This window comes from Leptonotus elevatus, chromosome 4, assembly GCF_054856555.1.
Source record: "Leptonotus elevatus isolate MCC_2025b chromosome 4, RoL_Lele_1.0, whole genome shotgun sequence".
NCBI classification, from domain to species: Eukaryota; Metazoa; Chordata; class Actinopteri; order Syngnathiformes; family Syngnathidae; genus Leptonotus; species Leptonotus elevatus.
In genome coordinates this window covers 18616254-18637785 of record NC_141242.1, presented here as the reverse complement: position 1 = coordinate 18637785, position 21532 = coordinate 18616254, and the positions used below count along the sequence as shown (strand labels likewise).

The window sequence follows — 21532 nt, the reverse complement described above, 5'->3', positions numbered from 1 at the left end:
ATGCGTGCAATAATACGTGCAATAATACATATGATTTACCTCAAATAATATAGGGTGATCAGGATATAAAACAATTAAAATTAGTTTATTTTATTTCTGAGTCAATCAAGGACTCTCGCTTTAATATGCCTTTATTGTGATATATTTGCCGGAAGTTAGACTGTACAATAGTACCCACACATGCTCGCCGCCTCGGTCGGTTGACTTGACTCAAACTTCACCCTCCCAGGCATCTCACCTCACGACGTTGGCTAAAAATAGGTCGTTTCTTCTTTCTTGAAATGGAACGCAAAGTTGCTCGCGAATTCAGGCATAAGGTAAGGCAGGAAACATGTTTAAATTGTGTATCTCACGCTACAAGATAGCATTTATTAAAAGTCTACCTGTCCGGCTGAAAGTTGAAAAAAAAAACCTGTCCAAGCAATCAGTATTGAACATTAATGTTCAAGGAGAAATGCTGAGGGATTTGTGGGGGTTACTTTTTAATACAATAGCAATCAAGTAGGCCTAAACATAGAGATTCAGTACATATAGTTTAGTTTTTTAGGGTACTGTATCTTTAATTCCCAGTAATACAGTATGACTTATAAATACAGTACTACATCACCATATTGAAATCACTATATCCTAATCCTATATCTACTTTCGGGTATTTTGTGTTTTGCATGATGTTTTCATACATGTGCGAATGGTATGTAGCAAGCGACCCCCCCCCCCCCTCCCCCTTATGCATCAGATAAATAGTTACTGAAAAGGTAACTTTGACAACAGAGGAACGGAACGTGATATGGCCAGAGTGTTTTCAGGGCCAGAGCTTGATGGATATCACCATACAACCATCTGTGCTGGACTCAGACACTCAGAGGCTCTTAAAAGGGCAAACCAGCATTGAATAATGAAGATGAGCAGCTGAGCCGGAATAAATTGGGAATTTAAGGGTTTAATTAGAGGCTGAACGAGGACACAATCAGGCTTTGTTCATTTCTGTGTTGTGCTTCCTCAGTGTTTCTGTGAGCAATTTTGGATCATTAAATGCACATTTGTTTGGAAGGTTGATCTGTTCATTTCTGTACATTGTAATGGGGAACAAGTAAGTCACAAATGATAAAATGATAATGGGAGGCCACTAGCCAGCCAGTAGCTACAACATTGCACTTTTCAAAATGGGTGTGTGGCTGGCCTGTGAGCCTTTATGTCATTGGTTTATGGTGTCAAAGTCTGTGTGCTGTTCAGGCAGGAGTGTAGAAAGACATTTATGGCTGTCATAAATGCCATGTAGATCCAGTGATGCATAATTGTCACCATAGTGCACCTGTCTAATACTACTACGTTCACACTGCAGGCAAATGCGACCCAAATCTGATTATTATTTTTTATTTTTTGCCAAAATGCGACCTGTATTTGACTTTTTTATGTCGGTGGGAACAGTGCAATTCCGATTTGTCTATATCCGACCTATAGCTTTAGTCCCACGATGAATTGAAACCCGGGCATCTGATTGAGCATTCGTCTTATATAGGCTATTTGTGCCATTTTAAAGTTGTGTATAAATGACTTAGAGTGTGAATGTTTACCCCTGTGTCTGGGATGTAAGATGACACTCCTGACCTTCCCTCCTTCAGCCTCTTCTACTCTACTGCTATTATTCCATTGCTGTGGTTTGTTGGGAAGGGACCAGCAGTCAAGCCTCCTTCAGTACAGAAAGCTCATCATGCTCAACAGAGTGTTAACTTTTCAGATAAACTAAGAATGATAATGGGATGTTTATCTTGCAGGAAAGTTTAGGTTTAAATTTAAATTAAATTGTAAACAATGTGTTACATCAGTGAGTGGCCGAAGCGCTTTTTAAAAACCATTCTGCGACAGCTGAGTCGTCATAAGGTTTGTATGACTGCTATAACATGGCTCACCTCATTCAGTGGTTGGGAATGTTTTTAATGTCTTGCAGGTGGAGTTGCTTATTGAAAATGAAGCAGAGAAGGACTACTTGTATGATGTCCTCCGCATGTATCACCAGTAAGTAATTGTTTGTGTGTGTTCGTAATTGTGCTTTCCTTTGTTTTCCCCCCTCATAATGATACTGATCAAATGGATTATATATATTTTTTACTTTTACTTTGAGTAAATAGTGGGTAGCATGTATGCATACTCTCCTTTAAAATTAAGAAGTTACTAAACATCCCCTGTTAACCCATTTCCAGCCATTTTCACAGCTTTATTAAAAAAAAAAAATCTTTGTCCATTCTTTTCTTATCCTCCAAAAAACAAAGTGTAGGTGATGTCCTTTTGGGTGTCTGATAGCAACATAGTATAGGGGTGGCTGGGTGCAGGTCTAGGTTTCAATCATCTTTGTACCTGTGTTCCTGTGGCTTAAGCTGCTTATCAGTTTCCACGGTACCCTGACAAGCTTGGCCAGGTTTTCACAAAAGGCCTATGTTCACCTTCCAAGCAATTATATAATGGCGCCAATTAATTAATAATTCAAAGGAAGAGGATTTTGTACAGGTGTGTTTACTTTGCTGCTTTCATTAATGCCCTTGTTGTTTTTGTCTTGAACTGCACAAATAATTGGATTATTTGCATTTTCCATTCGTGTTCAATGTTCAGATTCCAACAAATAAATTGTTGTTGTTGTTATTGGGCTCTAAAAGTCTCTACTGGATTATTACTCATTGGATTCTCTTCCGATGCAAAACAAACAAACAAACAAACAAAACTACAAAAAGGTCAAGACAAGGCAGTCAATTGTTTTTCAGCAAGACAGCTTCATCCTGAAATAGTGTTCAGCCAATGTTTAGAGAAGAAGAAAAGCTTGTGTTCTTTTAACGTTGACCCCAAACTACATTTGAAAAACATTCCACCACGATATCCGACTACTTGATTTTCATATGTGTGAGGTTGATTGGTATTTCTTTGGACTGGAAGGCAAATTTTAGTGACCGACGTCAGGAGCTAGTTGTGTTGGACGTATACCATGCGTAGGGCTGCCTGCAACTATTGATTATTTCAATAATCGATTAATCTGCCAATTAATTTCTTGTTTATGTAGTTGTAAGTGCTTTGAGTGTGTGAAAGCAAAAAGACAAATTGCCATATAAATATAATGCATTATTATTATCATCATCATCATCATTATTATGATTATTGTAAATGTGATTTTTGGTCTTTGAATAGACGAGTGGGTGGGTTCAGATCTTACTTCTGATATTAAAGTTTGGGTACAGAATGAATAAGTGATTTTGTGATTTTCTCTCAACTAGAATATTACCATTTAACCTGCCTGTTCCTATAATAACATGCTGAAATACCCTTATGAACTTTTATCAATTAACATCCTAACAATGATATGTAATGTCCCCTTCTATTTTTAACTATAGATCCGATCCCACAAATTTGGTGTCCCTCAGTTCTTAAGCTCTGATCACATCTAATTGGGTGAAATAAAAAAAAAAATAAAAAAATTCTGTGTTGCAGGTCCATGGATTTGCCTGTGCTTGTTGGGGACCTGAAGTTGGTAATCAATGAACCAAAGCGTTTGCCCCTGTTTGATGCTATCCGACCGCTCATCCCACTCAAACACCAGGTGGAGTATGACCTGCTAACCCCCAAGAGGTCCAGGTGTGTACAAGGGGAGGCGTCATATTCAACTTACAACATATTTTTTTAATCACACATTCATTATACTGTTACCTGTTTTTATGTCATCTACGATATGGACGGACGGGTTCAGGAAGCTGAAGGAGGTGCGGTTAGATCGGACACATCGTGATGGACTGGGTCTGAGTGTGCGGGGAGGACTGGAGTTTGGCTGTGGTCTCTACATATCACAAATCGTCAAAGATGGTCAGGCTGGTAATGTTGGTCTTCAGGTTTGTGTATTATCTGTCTTATGTTTCTATTCAACTACAATAACATACAATATTTGGTATGTATGGAGGACCAAAAGTGCCAAAATTAAATAAATTAATACACTAATAAATAATTAAATAAATGTGTCATGAAATAATTAAATGTGTAATTTATTAATTAAATATGGAAATAAATAAACCAATAATTAAATAAATGTGTAATTAATTAAATTACCTATATATATATATATATATATATATATATATATATATATATATATATATACATGGTCACACAGTGACCACAAAATAATTAATTAAATAGAGAAATAATTATATATATATATATATATATATATATATATATATATATATATATATATATATCTGGCAACCAGTTCAGGGTGTACCCCGCCTACTGCCCGAAGCCAGCTGGGATAGGCTACAGCAACCCCCGCGACCCTTGTGAGGACAAGCGGTACAGAAAATGGATGGATGGAGATATATATATATATATATATATATATATATATATATTTACAAATAATCATAAATAATTTCATTCATTAATGAGACATTTAATAACACATTGATTTATTCCATATTTAATTAATAAATGAAACATTTAATTAATTAATGACACATTTATTTAATTATTTAATGGTGTATTCATTTATTTAATTTAGGCAGTTTTGATCCTCCATACGTATGAAGCGTACAGATATGTTTTATGTGGTTAGAAATATATCAATTGTAGAGTGACCTATGTTTGTTGCATCAAAGAATTAAGACAGTAAAATATTTTAATAGCTTGTCATCATACTTTTGTCCACTAGTGGGTAGTAGGCTCTCTGTTTGCTGAACAAACTATTTCTCGAGTCATAGAATAAAGAAAATAGGTTCTGTCATGAGACTAATGTGTTTTCCTTCTTCTGGTCTCTTAATCTTAATTTGCTTCAATAGCAGTCAGGATTCAGATGCCTTGTTGTTGAGTTTATAATATCTAAAACGGAGAGAAACCACAATCTCAATGGAATTATATCTTTGATATTGGTCTCCTCTTAATGAAATATGATTTTAGAAAGATCACATTTTTGCTCCAGAATATGACAAGATCTATTTGTCACCAAACAGTATCAAACAACCATCAAATTGTTCATTGTAATATTCAAATGGTTTTGTAATTGTTAGAAATTGTGTTGAGTTGGGTCTCAGAAAATGCTACTGTAAGGATGCATCAATGCAAATGTCAAAACAAGCGAGCCATTTGATGTGGTCTAAACTAGTAATGTGCCGCTCCTCTTAATCATTAAGACCAGTGCTGGAGTGAGTATGCATGTAAATTGCTGGGCTAACAACTATTTCAGGATATACTAAATGTATTATGGATGCTATTCCATTCTATATTGATACACAAGGTGGGTGATGAGATTGTTCGCATCAACGGATACTCCATCTCTTCCTGCATACATGAGGAAGTTATCAGTCTTATCAAGACCAAGAAGATTGTATCGCTTAAAGTCAGACGTGAGTTAAAATCATACCCTATACCATGACTCATATTCTTAAGTATGTTGTCCCATGTATTTTTGTTTTTCTACTTTTTGTAGATGTGGGGATGATTCCTGTTAAAAGGTAAAGTCAGTTTTTTTTTAAATTCTAACTTTTTTTTTGAGTTTTTTTTTGTTCTGCAAGTGAGACATTCTGATCACTATCTCCTGTGTTTAGCTCGTCGGACGAACCCCTCAAGTGGCAGTTTGTTGATCAATTTGTGTCAGAATCTGGGGTGAGTACAATCAGTAAGGTGTCATTAAAGACACTTTCATTGTCAAGTGTCACCAACAAAGATTCAGTTGATATTCAGATCAAACTCCAGTAATTATTTTATCTAGAATACTTATACTATAATTAGGGGTGTCAGGCAATTACATTTTTTAATCGTAATTAATCTCATGACATCAGTAGTTAACTCACGAGTAATCACACATTTTATATTTGTTCTAAATGTACAAAAAAAATCCCAAGTTTTATTACTCTTGTTGACACAAAAGTGGAAAAAAATAATAAACTAATAGAAATGTGGCTGCATCTTTTAGTCATTGATATATCCATCGTAATTTCATAATAATTCATAAAATTGAGTTAAAATTAAAAATATGTACTGTACTGTAAAAATGAGTGTGATATTGATTTGTGTTGAGGTCATTTTTCTGCTACTAGATGACATAATTACATTTGTAATACGTTGGTGACAGCTCAGTGCATTTTTATTTTCATATTAAGAGCTATCTAATCTTTAACATGAAGTAACTTATATATATATAGTAAAATATATGCATTATTATGAAATGTATTACTGCAAAATTTTGATGTGGACGTGTCTGCTGCGTTGCAACTGGAATTCCCCCAGTACAGGCGTTCCAGGTAATTGTACAGTAATTGCAATTAATTAGTAATTGCACTAATCACGCGTAAAAAAAAAAAAATAGTGGCATTAAAGGAACTTTAAATTAACTCAAAATTAGCGCATTCATTTTGACACCCCTAATTATAATAACTTATAATATTTTATTTAGAATACAAGACGGTCCAAAAACATTCAAATGTCACTTGCGACGCTTATATACAACATACATGGATACATCTTATATGCTCAGCGTTAAAAATATAATAAAGCCACACAGATACAGCAATAGATAAAGCTTGACATAAGCCTTGTTCCTTTTAATAGTCAGCATGTCAGCTCTTTCGTGGTCTGTTGTTCTTTCATGCATGATGTACAACCCAGGAGAAAAAAAGTAGTATTGCCGGTTTGACATCGATTGGCGGGAAGGAGATCAAGGAGAAGAAAGTCTTCCTCAGCCTCGTGGGCACCAAAGGCATGGGCATCAGCATCTCCAGTGGTCCCACACAGAAACCTGGCATCTACATCAGCAACGTCAAACCAGGCTCACTATCTGCTGAAGTCGGACTTGAGGTGAGCGTTCGCAATATTCAGATGATCTCTGTGGCTTCCTTCTGTCAACTGCAAATGTCTTCAATTGTGCCCACAAAATATAGATTGGAGACCAGATTGTGGAAGTGAATGGGGTGGACTTCACCAATGTGGACCACAAAGAGGTAAACCACACCATAACATTTGTCTTATGGCTTCTTGGGTTATACCATGCAGGCCTGACATTTTCCCTTTGATGCTTCAATTCAATGCTTTTGTTCACGAAGCACCAAAATTAGTATTCATTTCACCAAAAAGGGTTAGTATCAGAGCTTGCAATCTACTGTAAACATGGACTGCACCAGTTGACCGGGACAAGATCTGACACAGGCTACCACTTTGGCAGTGGTGGAGCCAGACTTTTATAAATTGGGGGGCAGGGGGCAAGGATACGTATACATATCCAAAGATTATGCCAAATACTTTGTTTTATAAACAATTAGTTTCAATTGGAGTCTCTAAATGTTGAAATATATTTAAGTACATATTATAGCACATGTAAGCTGCAGCGCTCCTGTGACCCTTGTGAAAAATAAGCGGTTCAGGAAATGCACGGATCGATTATGGCACACAGGAGGTTTTTGCCAATAATTTGCTGTTTATTAACAATGGACAAAATGTACAATATTCGAACAATGAACAATTAACAGTGTTTAACATGAATGAAATTTGCCATTTGTTTTTGGAAATTTGAAATATGTTTCATTTTCTACATACCCTATGAAAAAAAAAGGTAAATCCTAGCATTTTATTTACAACCACAACTAATGTTATTATTTAATAATAATGTTATTAAATCCTGCTATTTAACCCCCCACTTCTAGACTAAAAACGTTAGGGCATATATACTAAGTGTGTAAGTGCTAAGCTGTATTATTCAAGCTGTTTTGTGTGTGTGATGTTTAAATATCCTATTTTGAAATCTATGCTTTTAATTTGGAAGGCCGCTCCGTACTTCTGTTTCCTGTTTCACATCTCTGTTCGTCATTCAGGTCATGCATTTATTTTGTTTGTGCAAAACAACGTTAACTTATTGATGTCCCAATGTCCGTTCAAAACAATCTATCTGAACATAAAATATATTTTAAACAGTCATTCACATCTCACGGGGAAACCAACATGACGTTGGGAGATTCTTCTTCTCCAGAATCCTATTGAGGTTAGGGTTAGGATTACAACATATTGTGGTTCATAGCGCCACCAACTGTGCAGGAGAGGCATAACAATTACTCTGATGGGGAAAAAAATGGCAGGCTGCATTGGCAAGACTTGAGGCGCCACTGCGCCGGTGCTGTGATATGTCAATCATTTGACGCCTGCGGGGTCCAATCTCCGCTTTAACTCATTAAATGGACTCTCGCACTATTCTAGTTAACATTGATTAGCACCACATATTATGTAAATGATTGCCCAAAGGACGCCGATCATTGCAACCTGGTCATCTTGGAAGGGGGGTTCCCACATTTGCGGCCCCTTCTCATGATTTCTTATTTTTCCTCTGATGGTGTTTTTTGAGTTTCTCCTTATTCTCTTGTGGTTAAGATTAGGGGAGCTCATTAATATTTGTCAATTGTGGGTATGTGAAGCCATTTGAGCCAATTTTGTGATTAAGGGCTTTAAAAATAAATTTGACTTGACTGTATATTTGTGGCTTACGGGAAGATACCATCATCTGTAAAAATAATGAGACTGGGCCTTATTTATTTGTCTTTCTTTATTTTCTTACTTTTCAAGGCCGTGAGAGTCCTCAAAAGCAGCAGGAGTCTGACTATTACTGTTCTGACAGGAGCTGTAAGTAAATTCTAACGTTACATTATAATATTGGTGTGTTTTGAATTTATGTTGCACAGATTACTTGCTATGTCTACTCTTCCGTAGGTTCTTAAACACACACTGCACTTCATATGGAAATCACATGCTTGATTTATTTTTAAAGTTGTAATGACTAAAATTCCCTCAGCCAATGATGGCACAAATAGTGCATGTTCATTTTCTCAGATGTGCATCCTGTGTTTTTTTTATTTATTTATGGCTCCATCATTTAGCTTTCCCCTCGGTCTCTCAACATTGACCATCAATCACGTCTTTCATGAGCTTGTTTACGTCAGGGCTGTTGATGAATGTGCAATAAGTGACAAGCAGCCCGGTCTTATTTATTGCGTCTGTCTAATGCATTTGTGTTTGTGTTTTCCTATTTTACATACTGCGTGCAGAATTTCCTCCTATGGATTATTCAAATTCAAGAATGTGTTTCGAATATGTTTATTTTTATGACTGTTTTCATACAATTTCCCTTGATGCAAACAGTGGGTTGTAAGTGAAGCTCTGAAATGAAATGTGACATCCACTTCACAGTCCAGGAGGTTGGTTGGCTGACTGTTGCTGATTTCTCAGGGCAGTGAGCTGTTTATGACGGACGAGGAGCGTCTGGCAATGGAGTCACGCAGGGAGCTGGAGAGGCAGGAGCTGATGCATCAGAAGAGGGTGGCTCTGGAAACCAGTAAGATCCTTAAAGAGCAGCAGGAGAAGGAGAGACAGTAAGTTACTGGGGGTTTCATGGCTCTATAGCAGTGAGGTGGTTATTCCACCCCTAAAAGAAAATGTAACACGCTTAACTTGTTAAATACTTGACAGGATTGAAATGATACGTTGTCAACATCAACAAATTGTTTTTGTTTGGAGTAACCAAGAGCAGTAAAAGCATGTGTGTCTATTATCCTTTTCTTTTGTTTTTTGTTTGGTTTCGTTAAAACAAACTGGTACAATTGTTGTCATAGTATACCGGTAGTTTCAATTTGATCAAGTGTAGCAGCTCGGTGGTTTGGTTCATTTACAATCAAATATGAATGCTGCATAAATAAAGAAGTGGACCAGGAGTAAAAAAATAAAAAAAATAAAATAAAAAAGACAACAAAAAGCACAGAGAAATCATAGGTTGTGACTTCATGTTTGTGCTATTTACTGGCAAAATATGTGGGCATTAAAAATACTATTCAGAACACACACAAGTGGATGGGTCAACTGAGCTACAAGTGCAAACAAAGCCAGCTGAACATTTTTGCACTTGGTTTTGGCCTCTTGTCCTAACCTTACCAAATTACACGACCATAGCTGGAGGTGGAATTTGACACATTGGTCTACAGGAAATTCATCTTCTTTGCACAATGGGAATGGAATTGAAAAAACACAGATGATTTTAAAAATAAATATTCTGATGGTGAAAGTGTTCAACGTCATTTATGTTCACAATTTACGGGTAATGCATGGAGCACTGTGTGTCACATTCTTCTTTTTTAAAAGCTATCTTAGAAAATTGGCACACAAAAAAAAGGTTGCCTGAATTGGCTTTGTTTAGAAGGAAGGCAATTTTCAAGGCGTCAAGTCAACCTTAAACATTTCTTGACACTGATTGGTTATATGTGACCTCACTAGTCTAAACATGACATTCTGATTAATATTACATTTGTAGAATATGACAAGAGGTTAAGAAAATGGATGGATGGATGGAGTTATGAAGCAAAATTCAGCTGTTTTTATCCATCTCGGGGCGGCCATTTTGCCACTTGAAGATGACATCATAGTTGCTCAGGGCTCAGGCCTGTAGTTGGTTGTTACCTGAGACCTGAGCAACTATGATGTCATTTTCACTCAACAGCAAGTGGCAAAATATCTGCTTTCTGATATTGATATAAACTGTTGTATTTTTCTGCTTAACTCATATTCCACAAAAGCAATATTAGCCACAGTATCGTATTTAGACTAGTGTGGCTGCAAAAAACATATTATTGTGAAGAATTTTTTTGGGGTTGACTTTCCCCTCTAAGACTTTAATGGACGGCAGATTATCCGCTGATTCATCCCATGTATGAAACCAGTGTATAGTTACAGCACAATTGACCGTATATAAGGTTTACTACATCTTATATTTATTTGTTTTGTTTCTTGAGATTGCACTTAACATCTAGAAATATTAGGTGCAGTTTAATACGGCTGCATCCAATTCTCAGAGGAAGACTAACACATTAATTACCTCTGCCTTTATGTATGTTGGGTGGATAGTTAAAGCTTCTAATTTGTTACCAGAAGGAAAATGGAGATCTCACAGAAGGCTGAAGAGGAAGAGCACCGCTACAAGCAGGAGATGGAGAGGTAATCCGTGGCATTTATGCTGTTTGACATAACATTCACCCTCTGTACATTTAAATTATGTTTCTTGACTTTGTCATCCTCTTTAGGATTGAGGCTGTGGCGAGGAAACACCACAGAGAGTGGGAAGAAGACTACGGTACTACCGAGCGGCTGGATCCTCAAATCCAGAGGAGCCCATCTCCCAGCCCACCTGAGATTCAAACCACTCAGTCTCCGAAAGCCAAAAGTTCCCGTAAGCCCCCTAGTTCGATCAACATTTTCTCTCGTTGCATGAAAATGTCTGCTTCTTTTTTCACCTTGAGCATGCAGCATGTCGATGTAAATGAGTATGGTGTTTTTCTATCACTGCTGTGTGCTGTGCTGCCTCTTATCAACTCCTCATTAGACGATGAAGCCAGCTCATTCACAGACGAGGCCAAGGAGGATGAGCAGGACAGACCTGTGAGTGTGGAGTAGTAGTATTTGGATGTTTACATGTATAAACAAACTTCGGCCAGATTTCCTCTGACAACCAAATCTAACATTTTACCTAGGCTCTTCTGCCAAATTTGAGAATAAAAAAATGCTACTTGTCTTGTAGTCATATATAGTTATAATCCACCCTGTATAGTAGTTCAAGCTTCATAGCCTTCCTACAGTCGTTTATATTACACATAATCCAGTCATATATTGTACATTCAACGTAGGTAGGTAGATCTATAGAAAGTACATAATAAATCATAGTTTAGGTCAAATTTCCTTGTGTGAACTGATGTGTTTTTGTTGTTGTAAATCCATGGACACTGTCCATGGTTCAATTCAATGCAAATAGGCCAAATGGTAACAGAGCCTTGATCTCTTTCCTTCCCTGTTTCTTGGATGTGTGATGTTAGTAATTTTATGTAAGAAATAATTTCAACATTTGAAATGTGTGACCAGTCAAAGCTGAGCTGTTGTTTCATCTTCATAGCATTTGGCTGGTTTTACCGATATGAAGGCAAATTCCCTTCATTACGCAAGGTATTGTTGACTTCCAGTGTTGGTTTGGTGCTACGTGTGAGAGCATTTAAGATGGTTTAGAGTGGCATGAGAATTTTAGTTGGTGTTTCTTAGTAAGTGTGGGCATGTCTTGCCATGGGGTTTGCAGTGACGGACAGTTTTTTTGTTTGACACTTACAAACTATTGGCACTGCAGAAAGGAGACAAGAAGAAGAAAAAGAAAAAAATGTCCAACGCAGACACGCTGCATGAGCAGAGAAAAAACAAAAAGGAGATGGAGTTTGAGCTGAAATTGGCCAAGGAGAAAGAAGAGATGTACGAAAGAGAGAAGCAGCTGAAGATCAATAGGCTGGTTCAGGAGGTATAATACACAGCAACATGAATTTGCTGTTCTTGCTCTACTCCGTACAGCAATGTGTTGCTAAAATTGTTGTAATATTTCAAATAACATGAAGGCGTGTGGGGGATTGACTCCCATAGTTTGCTGTATTATGATGCCTGAATGACAGGTTTCAGAAACAGAGAGAGAAGACCTTGAGGAGTCTGAGAAAGTACAACACTGGGTCGAGCGTCTTTGTCAGACTCGCTTGGAACAAATCTCTTGTGTGGAGAACGAGTCACCAGAGGTACTTTTTAAATTGCAACTCTGTGTGGTATTTCCCTTCTTCATATCTCTTAAGATATTTTTAATATTTTCACTCTGAGTGAAATATATCTTAAGACTATTGTAAGTAAAACCGAGCTTCAATTGTTGCAATTATGATGAATAAATGCATTTACAAAAATGGCCACGAGGGAGCGAATTCAATTGCTTGTAATGGCAGCTTTCTGTTAATGGCTGAGTGTGGGAGGATTTTCACAAATTTCTGGTCTCGATTACAATCTTAAAATGAGTTTTGTTAGGACATAAAGGCTGAACTACACATGCACTGTTTAAGAGCAGTTTATTTTTAATTTTAAAATGTGTACAGTCAAAACCAGACCACAGAAGTCTATAATTATTTATCATTACTACACATTGCTGTCAGTATTACAAAATGTTTTTGTTTTGACTCTGAAGCTGTCACCACCCCTTTCACCTACCTCGGAGCCCAAGGTGAAACGTTTCCCTGGAGGTCTGCACTTAGCCACGACTGACCTGGATGACATTAACTTGGATCATGTGGACCAGAGTCTGAAGGGGCCTCTAAAGAGACTAGCCCCCACCCCACCAATTATTAGCCAGCCTCCCCCTCCTTTGCCTCTCCCTCCGCCTTCACCCAAACTAAACCCCACCATCCCCAACTTTTCTCCTTCTAAAGTATCACCACAGCGCCGGCCACCGTCTCCACCCAACGCTCGCAAACCTCCCTCTACCCCATCAACCTTGACAAACAAGGGGCGCAGACCTCATCCATCTCAAGCCCCTCCTCCGCCTTCCTCCCACTATCCCCCTCCATCTCAGTCAACCCGCCCGCCTTCATCCCCAAAGCCCACCCCGACACCTACCCCACCGCCGCCCCCTCCTCCGCCACCACCCCCGCCGCCCCCACCTCCTCCACCGCCGCAACAGTCTGAAGAAAGAGTAGGCGCCCTCAGCGGGTACCGCCAGCATCATAACCTGCCTCACCCCTTAAGTCCACCTGAACGCAGGAGCGAGTGGGAGGCGGGTGGCTACCTCCCGAGAGGGGGCATCTACTCATCCAACACTAGTGAAATGTCCTACCCTTCTAGTCCGAAGGTTAGAGGCGTAATGGTGTGTTCATGAATGCATGGTTTGTTCCTTTACCAGGATGCTCGTTAATGGCATGACATAGCGGCTCATCATTGTTTCCCTTTAGCCTCAGGAAATGTCTTGAAGATGTTGTTAGCTGTTATTGATTGGTAGTGGCTTTGTTGCGATGATGCATTGCATGTGATGTGCAGTGATTGGACTGTGTTCTGCCTTTGCGATACATAAAAGAAAATTACATCATTTTTGCAAACATTATGGTTCAACGCCTTATCCATGCTCTGTGTGTGTGTTCAAAGTCATTTCTACGTTGTGCAGCGAGTTTCATTGCGTTTTACTGTGGTTCAGGTTATGAGAAATACTTCACATGCCAGTCGCATTTCCACTCCTTCCTTGGTGAGTGTTAAATTACACATCTCATACTCATCAATGTTTATTACATTAGAACTTTTAAACATTTTTAAATGTATTGGCAATATTCCGATAGCAACTAGCACCGAGTCCTCCAAACCAGCGGCGTCCTACGGTCCCGGTCATGTCCAAGCCCGTCATGCTGCCTCAGTCGCAGACCCACCGACCGGACCCACGCAGACCTGCTGTTCGTTCTGATGGCCTGGTAGGCTGCGACCCGTGTGATTCACCTTACCAGGGTCATAAAGCCTTCATGTGGCACATCAGAGTTAAAAGTGGAAGGCAACCTTAAACCTTTCTTGACAATATGTTATATGTGACCTTACTAGTCTAAACATGACATTCTGATTAACTCATTCACTGCCATAAATTCATAATAAAATAAAATAAAAACATAGGGGCGGCAGGCAAGATTTTTTTTTATTGTAATTAATCGAATTACTTCACTAGTTAACTTACGATTAATCGCAAATTTTATATCTGTTCTAAATGTACAATGAAAATTGTTTTTAGGTTTTCATACTCTTGTTAACAAAAGTGTAGTAAGTAATAGGAATTAGTTAAAATTAATTTTCGACATTTATAGCCGGCAATGGCAGCGAATTAATAAAAAAAAGAAGAAAAGATTATTAAAAATTTGAGGCGTCAGGCGATTAAAAATTTAATCGTAATTAATTACATGACTTTACTAGTTAACCCATGATTAATCACAAATTTTATATCTATTCTAAATGTACAATAAAAAAAACTTTTCATACTCTTGTTAACAAAAGAGGAAAAAAATGTTAAACTAATAGAGATAGTTCAAATGTATTTTTGACGTTTTTAGCCGTCAATGGCAGTGAATGAGTTAATATTACATTTGTGGAATGTGAGTTGGGAAGCAAAATCGAGCCGTTTTGATCCATCTCGGGGCGGCCATTTTGCCATTTGCTGTCGACCGAAGATGACATCAATGTTCCTCAGGGCTCAGGCAATGACCAATTGACAGCTCACCTGTTATTTGAAGCTGCGCTGTGATTGGTTGTTACCTGAGACCTGAGCAACATTGATGTCATCTTCAGTCGACAGCAAGTGGCAAAATGGCCGCCCCCTGAGAGGAATCAAAACGGCTGGATTTTGCTTCCTTCTAAAATACATATTTAAACTAGTGGGGCTGCATAGAACATATTATTGTCAAAAACAAAGGTTTTTGGGTTGACTTCCCCTTTAATCTGTGGAACATAATTATTTCAGTTTTTGCTTAATGGAAAAAAAACATTTGTGGATTCCATCACATAGTAACTCATCTTAGATCACATAAAACGTGTCATCAACAATTGTTATAGTAATAATGATCAAGTATGAAAATAACACTATCTTGATAATGATAAACATCAATCTTGTGATTGACTTATCTATCGGGCAACCACTGATCTGGTTCTGATCTGGATCGAAGGAACTTGCCACAGCGTATTATTGTTTTCATTATTTTCATGTGATTTTTTTATGTTTCAGCCTGCAGAAATGTTGAAACGGATGGTGCCTTTCAACTTGTCTTTTAAATCAAACAACAAACCACAAGTAATTTAAACTTGAGTGATAAATAACCTTCCTACTTTTTTCTTAAAGTGTTTCTCTATCGCTTCTAGCAGGGCGTTCAATTGAGATGAGATTTGATCTTTTTTCAATTACACTGTAGTCTGGCTAACTCTAATCGTTTCAAGAAGAGGTTTCCCATAGAATGTGACAGTTAGCATTTGTTGTGTTTACCAACCTTGTAGACAAAGTAATGCATGTACCTAACTAGGGGTGTTAATATATTGCGATACTACAGCACGCAATTCTCTTATCGATTTAATATGCAGCCGAATCACTTTTTAAAGATAATTTTTTAATTATGGATAGGTTTCACACTTTAAGCATGGAAGAATGTTATATTAATGGAACATTAAGCCTTCAAATTTGATTTCAATGCTGTTCAAACATGAAACAGATTGCAACCTGTTTGGTAAATACAGTGGCTCACAGTTATGAGCCTGAAGTACATTTTCATACAAATCTTACAGTGTACATGTACAAGTTTATGATGAATATTTTCTAAATTTGAGTTTGAAAAAAATATCGCAATAATTGACTTATAGATTTGTATCAAAATTAATCGTTATCGAACCGAATTGGGACCTATGAATCGCAATTCACACCCCTATAGCTAACTATAGAGCTTCTTTGCTCGAATTTCTTTAGTGGTAATTTCATTGACTTCTGAACAGATGGGTTCCACTTTCAGTTCTACTGCTTCCCATGTGCTTCTCATTTGGAAATAATTCTCCCTGGTAATTTTGTGCCACTCTGGTGATTCCAGTGGCTACAATCCGAGATTGTGCACTCTTTCAGAATCCCAACAACAAAAAGCGCGTTTCATTTGATTGGATTTCTACTTTTCACTTTTAGTATCACCCCAAGAGCAGGGAAATAGCCATTATAGGGTAATAATGAGTGAGAATAGCAGAATAAATCATCTGCCCCATCTCTAAGGGCTTTGTTCAACCTTTAGTAAAATGAAGATGGTTGTCAAAGGAAATGCGACCATAAAACCTTCACATCTGTTGCTGCTTTGTATCCTTTTTTGTTAATTCTGTATTGACGTGTGGATGTGCTAGATGTAAAGCATATCGATATCTTTTCAGGGCTTTCAAAAGTACTTGGAAGACTTCGACCCCCACGCAATGGTATTGTATGACTTAGCATGATCAATGTGATAGTATGTAATGATAATGGCCATCATGGTGACATAATGCTTATGTCTGCCTCAAAGTTCTGAGGTTGTACTCTGACTTCCTCCCACATTTCAGAAACACCCATGTTTTGGTTAATTGAAGACTTGAAATTGCCCACATGTGTGAGGGTGAATCGTTTATGTTCTCTATATGTGTGTGCACTTCGATTCGGTCCGAAGTCTGCTCTTTGCTGGAACATGGGCTCCACTTCCCCCCAGTGAAGACAAGCTCTATAGGACTTAGTGACTAATGTACTGCTACCAAAAAGGTTTTTTTTGTAATATTGTAATTAATGTTTAAAGCCTACTCAGTCATCAGTGAATGTAACCAAACAGAAATGAGGAGGTACTTCCTCTTCAGCTTGGCTTCTCTATTTGCTTACTATGTATTGCACTCATGTGTTTTGCTGTGCTTTTTCTTCTTCCTCATTTATCTTCCTCCCTGTAAAACAAGTTCTCATCAGACCAGATAGAAGGACGAGACGTGAGACTGCTGCGGATCAGAAAGGTAACTACTTCAGATAAATTCTTGTTCTATTCATAAATAACATTATCCCTAATAAGACGATTGTTGCCTTGTAACTAAATGTCAGGTGAGCAGACTGATGGTTCTGTATCCTACTCTTTAGGTGGGACAGCTTGACTTGGCTGTGGAGGGGGGCGATGACTCACCTTTGGGGAAATTAGTGGTGTCATCTGTGTACGAGGGAGGGGCTGCAGACAAGCACGGTTAGTATATAGCGCGCATGTACTGCACAGTGCTTAACACGCATGAGTACACCACTTTTTGATGATGATTAGACTCTCATGAGGTTGAATTACTGCATATAAGATGTATTTGCAACATAAAATTTGTGAAAGATTTTCACGACCCAAATTTATCAGGATTATCTGTGTTACTACTGTATTACTAAAAGGGGGGAACAAAAGAACACATGGACATTTTTCCAAAAACAGCTTTTCAATACAAGAAAATAGAAATATAAAATCAACAATATATTATATATCAAGTCAGTCAATGTCCCTTAAAGGCGCCATGCATAGCAAAGCATCACAGTAAATTATGTAGAGTAAATTTGACTGTATTTAGAATGGTATTAAATAAACTCAGTTTTAGAGTAACATTTACACTTGGGAGAGAGTAAAATAAAGAATTGAAGAAAAAAAAGTCACTCATGGGTTGAGAAACGAACTCACGACCTTCAAGCTTGGAAGACAGACGATCTACTCCCCCACTGTGTGTTGTTAATATATCGCTCGTGTCAGGTGGAATCTTCCTAACTCAAAAGACCAAAAACGATGTGTTTGGTCTTCTCTTGCAGTCATGGCATAGCTCAGGTGGTAGCACACCCGTCGCCATGGGCCCGCCCACCAAGAGAATTGTGCATTGTGCAATGCATTTCTTCCCTAGTGTGTATGCATCACTATTGTGCACTTATATTTGGTAGCTAAAGTGTCTGTAATGTGTATTTTGTAGGTGGCATTGTACCAGGTGATGAACTTATGGCTGTTAATGGGAAGATCCTGTTAGATGCTTCACTGACTGAAGGACAAAACTCTCTGGCCCAAGCCTGGAATAGTGGAGGGGTACTGTATAATATGCTTCAGTGTATTACTGTATACTGCTTTCAAATGTGAATAGTTTGCCAGTGAGACAGTCCTCCAATAAATCAATGGTAATAAATGATTGCTTGCTGCCATGCTTTATTTGATCTAAGACAAATTGAATACGTTGTCACTTTCAGGACTGGATCGATGTTGTGATTGCAGTGTCGCCCCCAAAACATTATGAAGATGAAGTGTAAGTTTTCCTTTTTAATTATTATTTTTTTACATCCATTATATCTGTGTATTGTCGTATTTGTAGTTTATTTGAATACATACATACATACATAAAAAGTACCTGTATTATAGTAGCAATAACACTGGTCAACACATTTTTACTATTTTTTTAAATCCCAGATGCAAGTAAACATTTCTAAATTAATTTGATTCTGCACATTTTTCTCTCTCTAGCACATCAGGTTTTCATATTATAACAACAATTCAAAATGTAATATAGTAATATAATGATGAATTATTTATAAATTAAAGGTTAGGATCGGCAACAGATAGAATTTTTTCCTGAAATATCGTAGCTATTACAACGCATGGTAAAATCCATAGCGCTCAAGCTTTAATAGGTCAAACTTAAAAGATAAAAAATGTCTCAAAATTTGGATATGCTAAAGAAGTAAAGATACTTTGTCTAAAATACGTTTAGAGGCCAGGGCTTTACAAAATTCCGAACTGAATTGAGAATGAGCCTTTAATTCCAATTCATTTCTTGGAGTTGGAATTGAGGAGGCCAACGGGAAGCTGAATTGCAATTGACCAGTTGAATCTAACATAATGCAGATCAGGCATAGAATATGACAATGCGGTTTGTGTCTTGTGTGTTTGCACATGTTTGTGCAGCCAAAAGTCAGCATCAGTCAGTCCCAGTGTGAACAGAAAGGTGTTTGAAGGCAGTGCAACACTGTACAGGCACGGCTACCTGCTTCAGGCCTAACCCGCAACCCGGTAACTCCATCTGCTTTCAAACCTCCTCTTCTGCACAGCAGAGTGGATGTTGATGTTGTCTGTGACATTTCTGTCTCTCCCCCCATCACCCACTTAAGCACATGTGACTGTCAATCAGGAGGAACAAAATGAGTCTTTTTGTATAGTTTCTTGCCATATTTTGTGAAACTGGCAGCAGGGAGTATCGACTTTATTTTTCAAAGAAAAAGTCTCAAGGCGACTTTTTTATTTATTGAATCTGCTATTCAGGTGAAGACATTTACAGCTAATGTGATCACTGATCCATCCTATCATATGTCTGCCAACCCTGCGTGCTTTATATAAACATACGTAGGCACATTGTGGCCTTTGTGGTATTATCCTGTGCCCTGAGGTCATTGACGTTCGCAAAGCAGAGCAGGACTCCTGCCAGCCTTCAGTAGTTGTTCTGATTGATGTTGTTCCTCGGGACTGACATGTTCTCGCATGCGTTGTCACTCAGAGTGGGGGAGTTCTGCACGAGTACACACCGGTGTCTTTATTTGAAAACTTTGCTTAAATACCGATTAACTGGAAAGAGACGTTTTTGGCTGCAGTTTCAATCGGATTCTTGTTTGCTCGTAAAACTCAGCTGCATGTGTGTTGGATTGTTTTGTTGCAGAGCATCGACAGGACAAAGCAATTTCTCGATGTGTTTATTCTCTTTGAGTAAACGATACATGTCTTTTGTCTTCAACAGAACATTCTTCTAGTCTCTGCCTCGACAACCAGTCCGGTTAAAAAGGAGCATTTCTTTCTCGGGTATTCCTTTGGGATTTAACTAATCAATCAATCAATCACATCAAAATAATAAATTTTCCTGCATGCTTCTTTAGCTCTTAGTTTCCATTGCAAAACTGAGAGTCACGATAGTGAATTGTGTTTCTCTTGATTTGTAAAAAATGCTCATGATCAGTACTCAATTTAACACAGTACTGTAATCCATTTAAGTCAATTTCAAATCGGGTCAACTCAACTGCCCTTTACAGGAACAATAAAAGGAATTAAGAGAGCTCTGCTCTACACTTTTTCTTCTACCTGGAAATTAAACTTGCAAATCCATTCAGCCACCAATCCATTCGCAAGAGGAAGAATGTGGATAAAGCCCAGGCAAACACAAGGAGAATTGAAAACTCCACACAGGAAAAAAGGTCTGAAATTTTGAACCCAAATTCTCTCCATTGTGAGATACATGTGCTGATTACCATGCTGCAGAAAAATTATCTATATATATATATATATATATTACTATTATCATCAATCACATTGCATCATCACTTTTTGTGTCATTTACTGCTCAAAGATCATTCAAAAAAGATTACATTTTCATTTTTTGATGTATTTGTCTGAAATTTGAATTGTGTTAGTTAAAATGTGTTTGCTCTGGTTGTAGTTTAAAATGGCACATAGCAGGTGCATCTAAATCGAATCATGAGTATTTGCAAGGTACTTTGTGGAAATCCTTTTCGTTGGTATACTATTACTGTATGTTTTTTAGCTGCATGGCAGAAATATTAAAGGCATCTTTTAGAATGATAGATGAGTGCAGTTCTACACTACTGGACGCTTCCATCAGTAGCCACCGTATAGTTCAATTTGCTTATCGAATAGTATCAATCTGTTGAACATTAATATAACATATATTGAGAGCTTTGCTTGGTGTGTCTGTTCCATTACCGCATTTTGTTCCTAAATTTACAACATTTAGGCTACTGTTATAAAATTTAGGATCATTCCTGTTGTGATTTCCAACCACTGCATTAATGTGCACTATATGCCAAATGTTGAAATCATCTTTGTGAGTAACACACAATGACAGCAGAACAATTAAAACACTCTTGCAATAAAAGGATGAGGTTGAATTTAACCATAGTGTCTATTTTTTGCAAAAGAATAATTGTTTAGTGTTACATTAGTACGTTTTTCTTTTTCGGGAGTGTTGGAATCCAAAATTTGCCTTGACCCAATAAAGGCTGGGCGCAGGGTCAAACTGGGGCCAAATCCAGCTTGCTGCATTACAATATGTAGGCCACTAATGCAAGTTTCTTGCTAAATAGGTTGGATATTCTAATTTTGGTACAAAATCTGTACTTTTGCAATTA

General features: G+C 37.7%; 1 protein-coding gene across 1 annotated transcript; it reads left to right on the top strand.

Annotated features, from left to right (window-relative positions):
• The first annotated feature begins 174 nt into the window (after nucleotides 1-174).
• On the top strand, nucleotides 175-21297 carry ush1c (Usher syndrome 1C). The gene is made up of 27 exons (XM_086073126.1): nucleotides 175-317; nucleotides 1949-2016; nucleotides 3475-3618; nucleotides 3731-3869; nucleotides 5267-5375; nucleotides 5459-5483; nucleotides 5577-5634; nucleotides 6637-6825; nucleotides 6909-6968; nucleotides 8578-8634; nucleotides 9238-9380; nucleotides 10927-10992; nucleotides 11079-11224; nucleotides 11942-11991; nucleotides 12167-12331; nucleotides 12480-12596; nucleotides 13031-13690; nucleotides 14030-14077; nucleotides 14169-14297; nucleotides 15590-15655; nucleotides 16762-16803; nucleotides 17305-17358; nucleotides 17480-17579; nucleotides 18328-18437; nucleotides 18596-18651; nucleotides 19308-19412; nucleotides 20131-21297. Exons 1-26 carry the CDS (start codon nucleotides 282-284, stop codon nucleotides 19399-19401), a joined length of 2931 nt encoding a protein of 976 aa, XP_085929252.1. The 5' UTR covers nucleotides 175-281; the 3' UTR covers nucleotides 19402-19412; nucleotides 20131-21297.
• The last annotated feature ends 235 nt before the right edge of the window (nucleotides 21298-21532 follow it).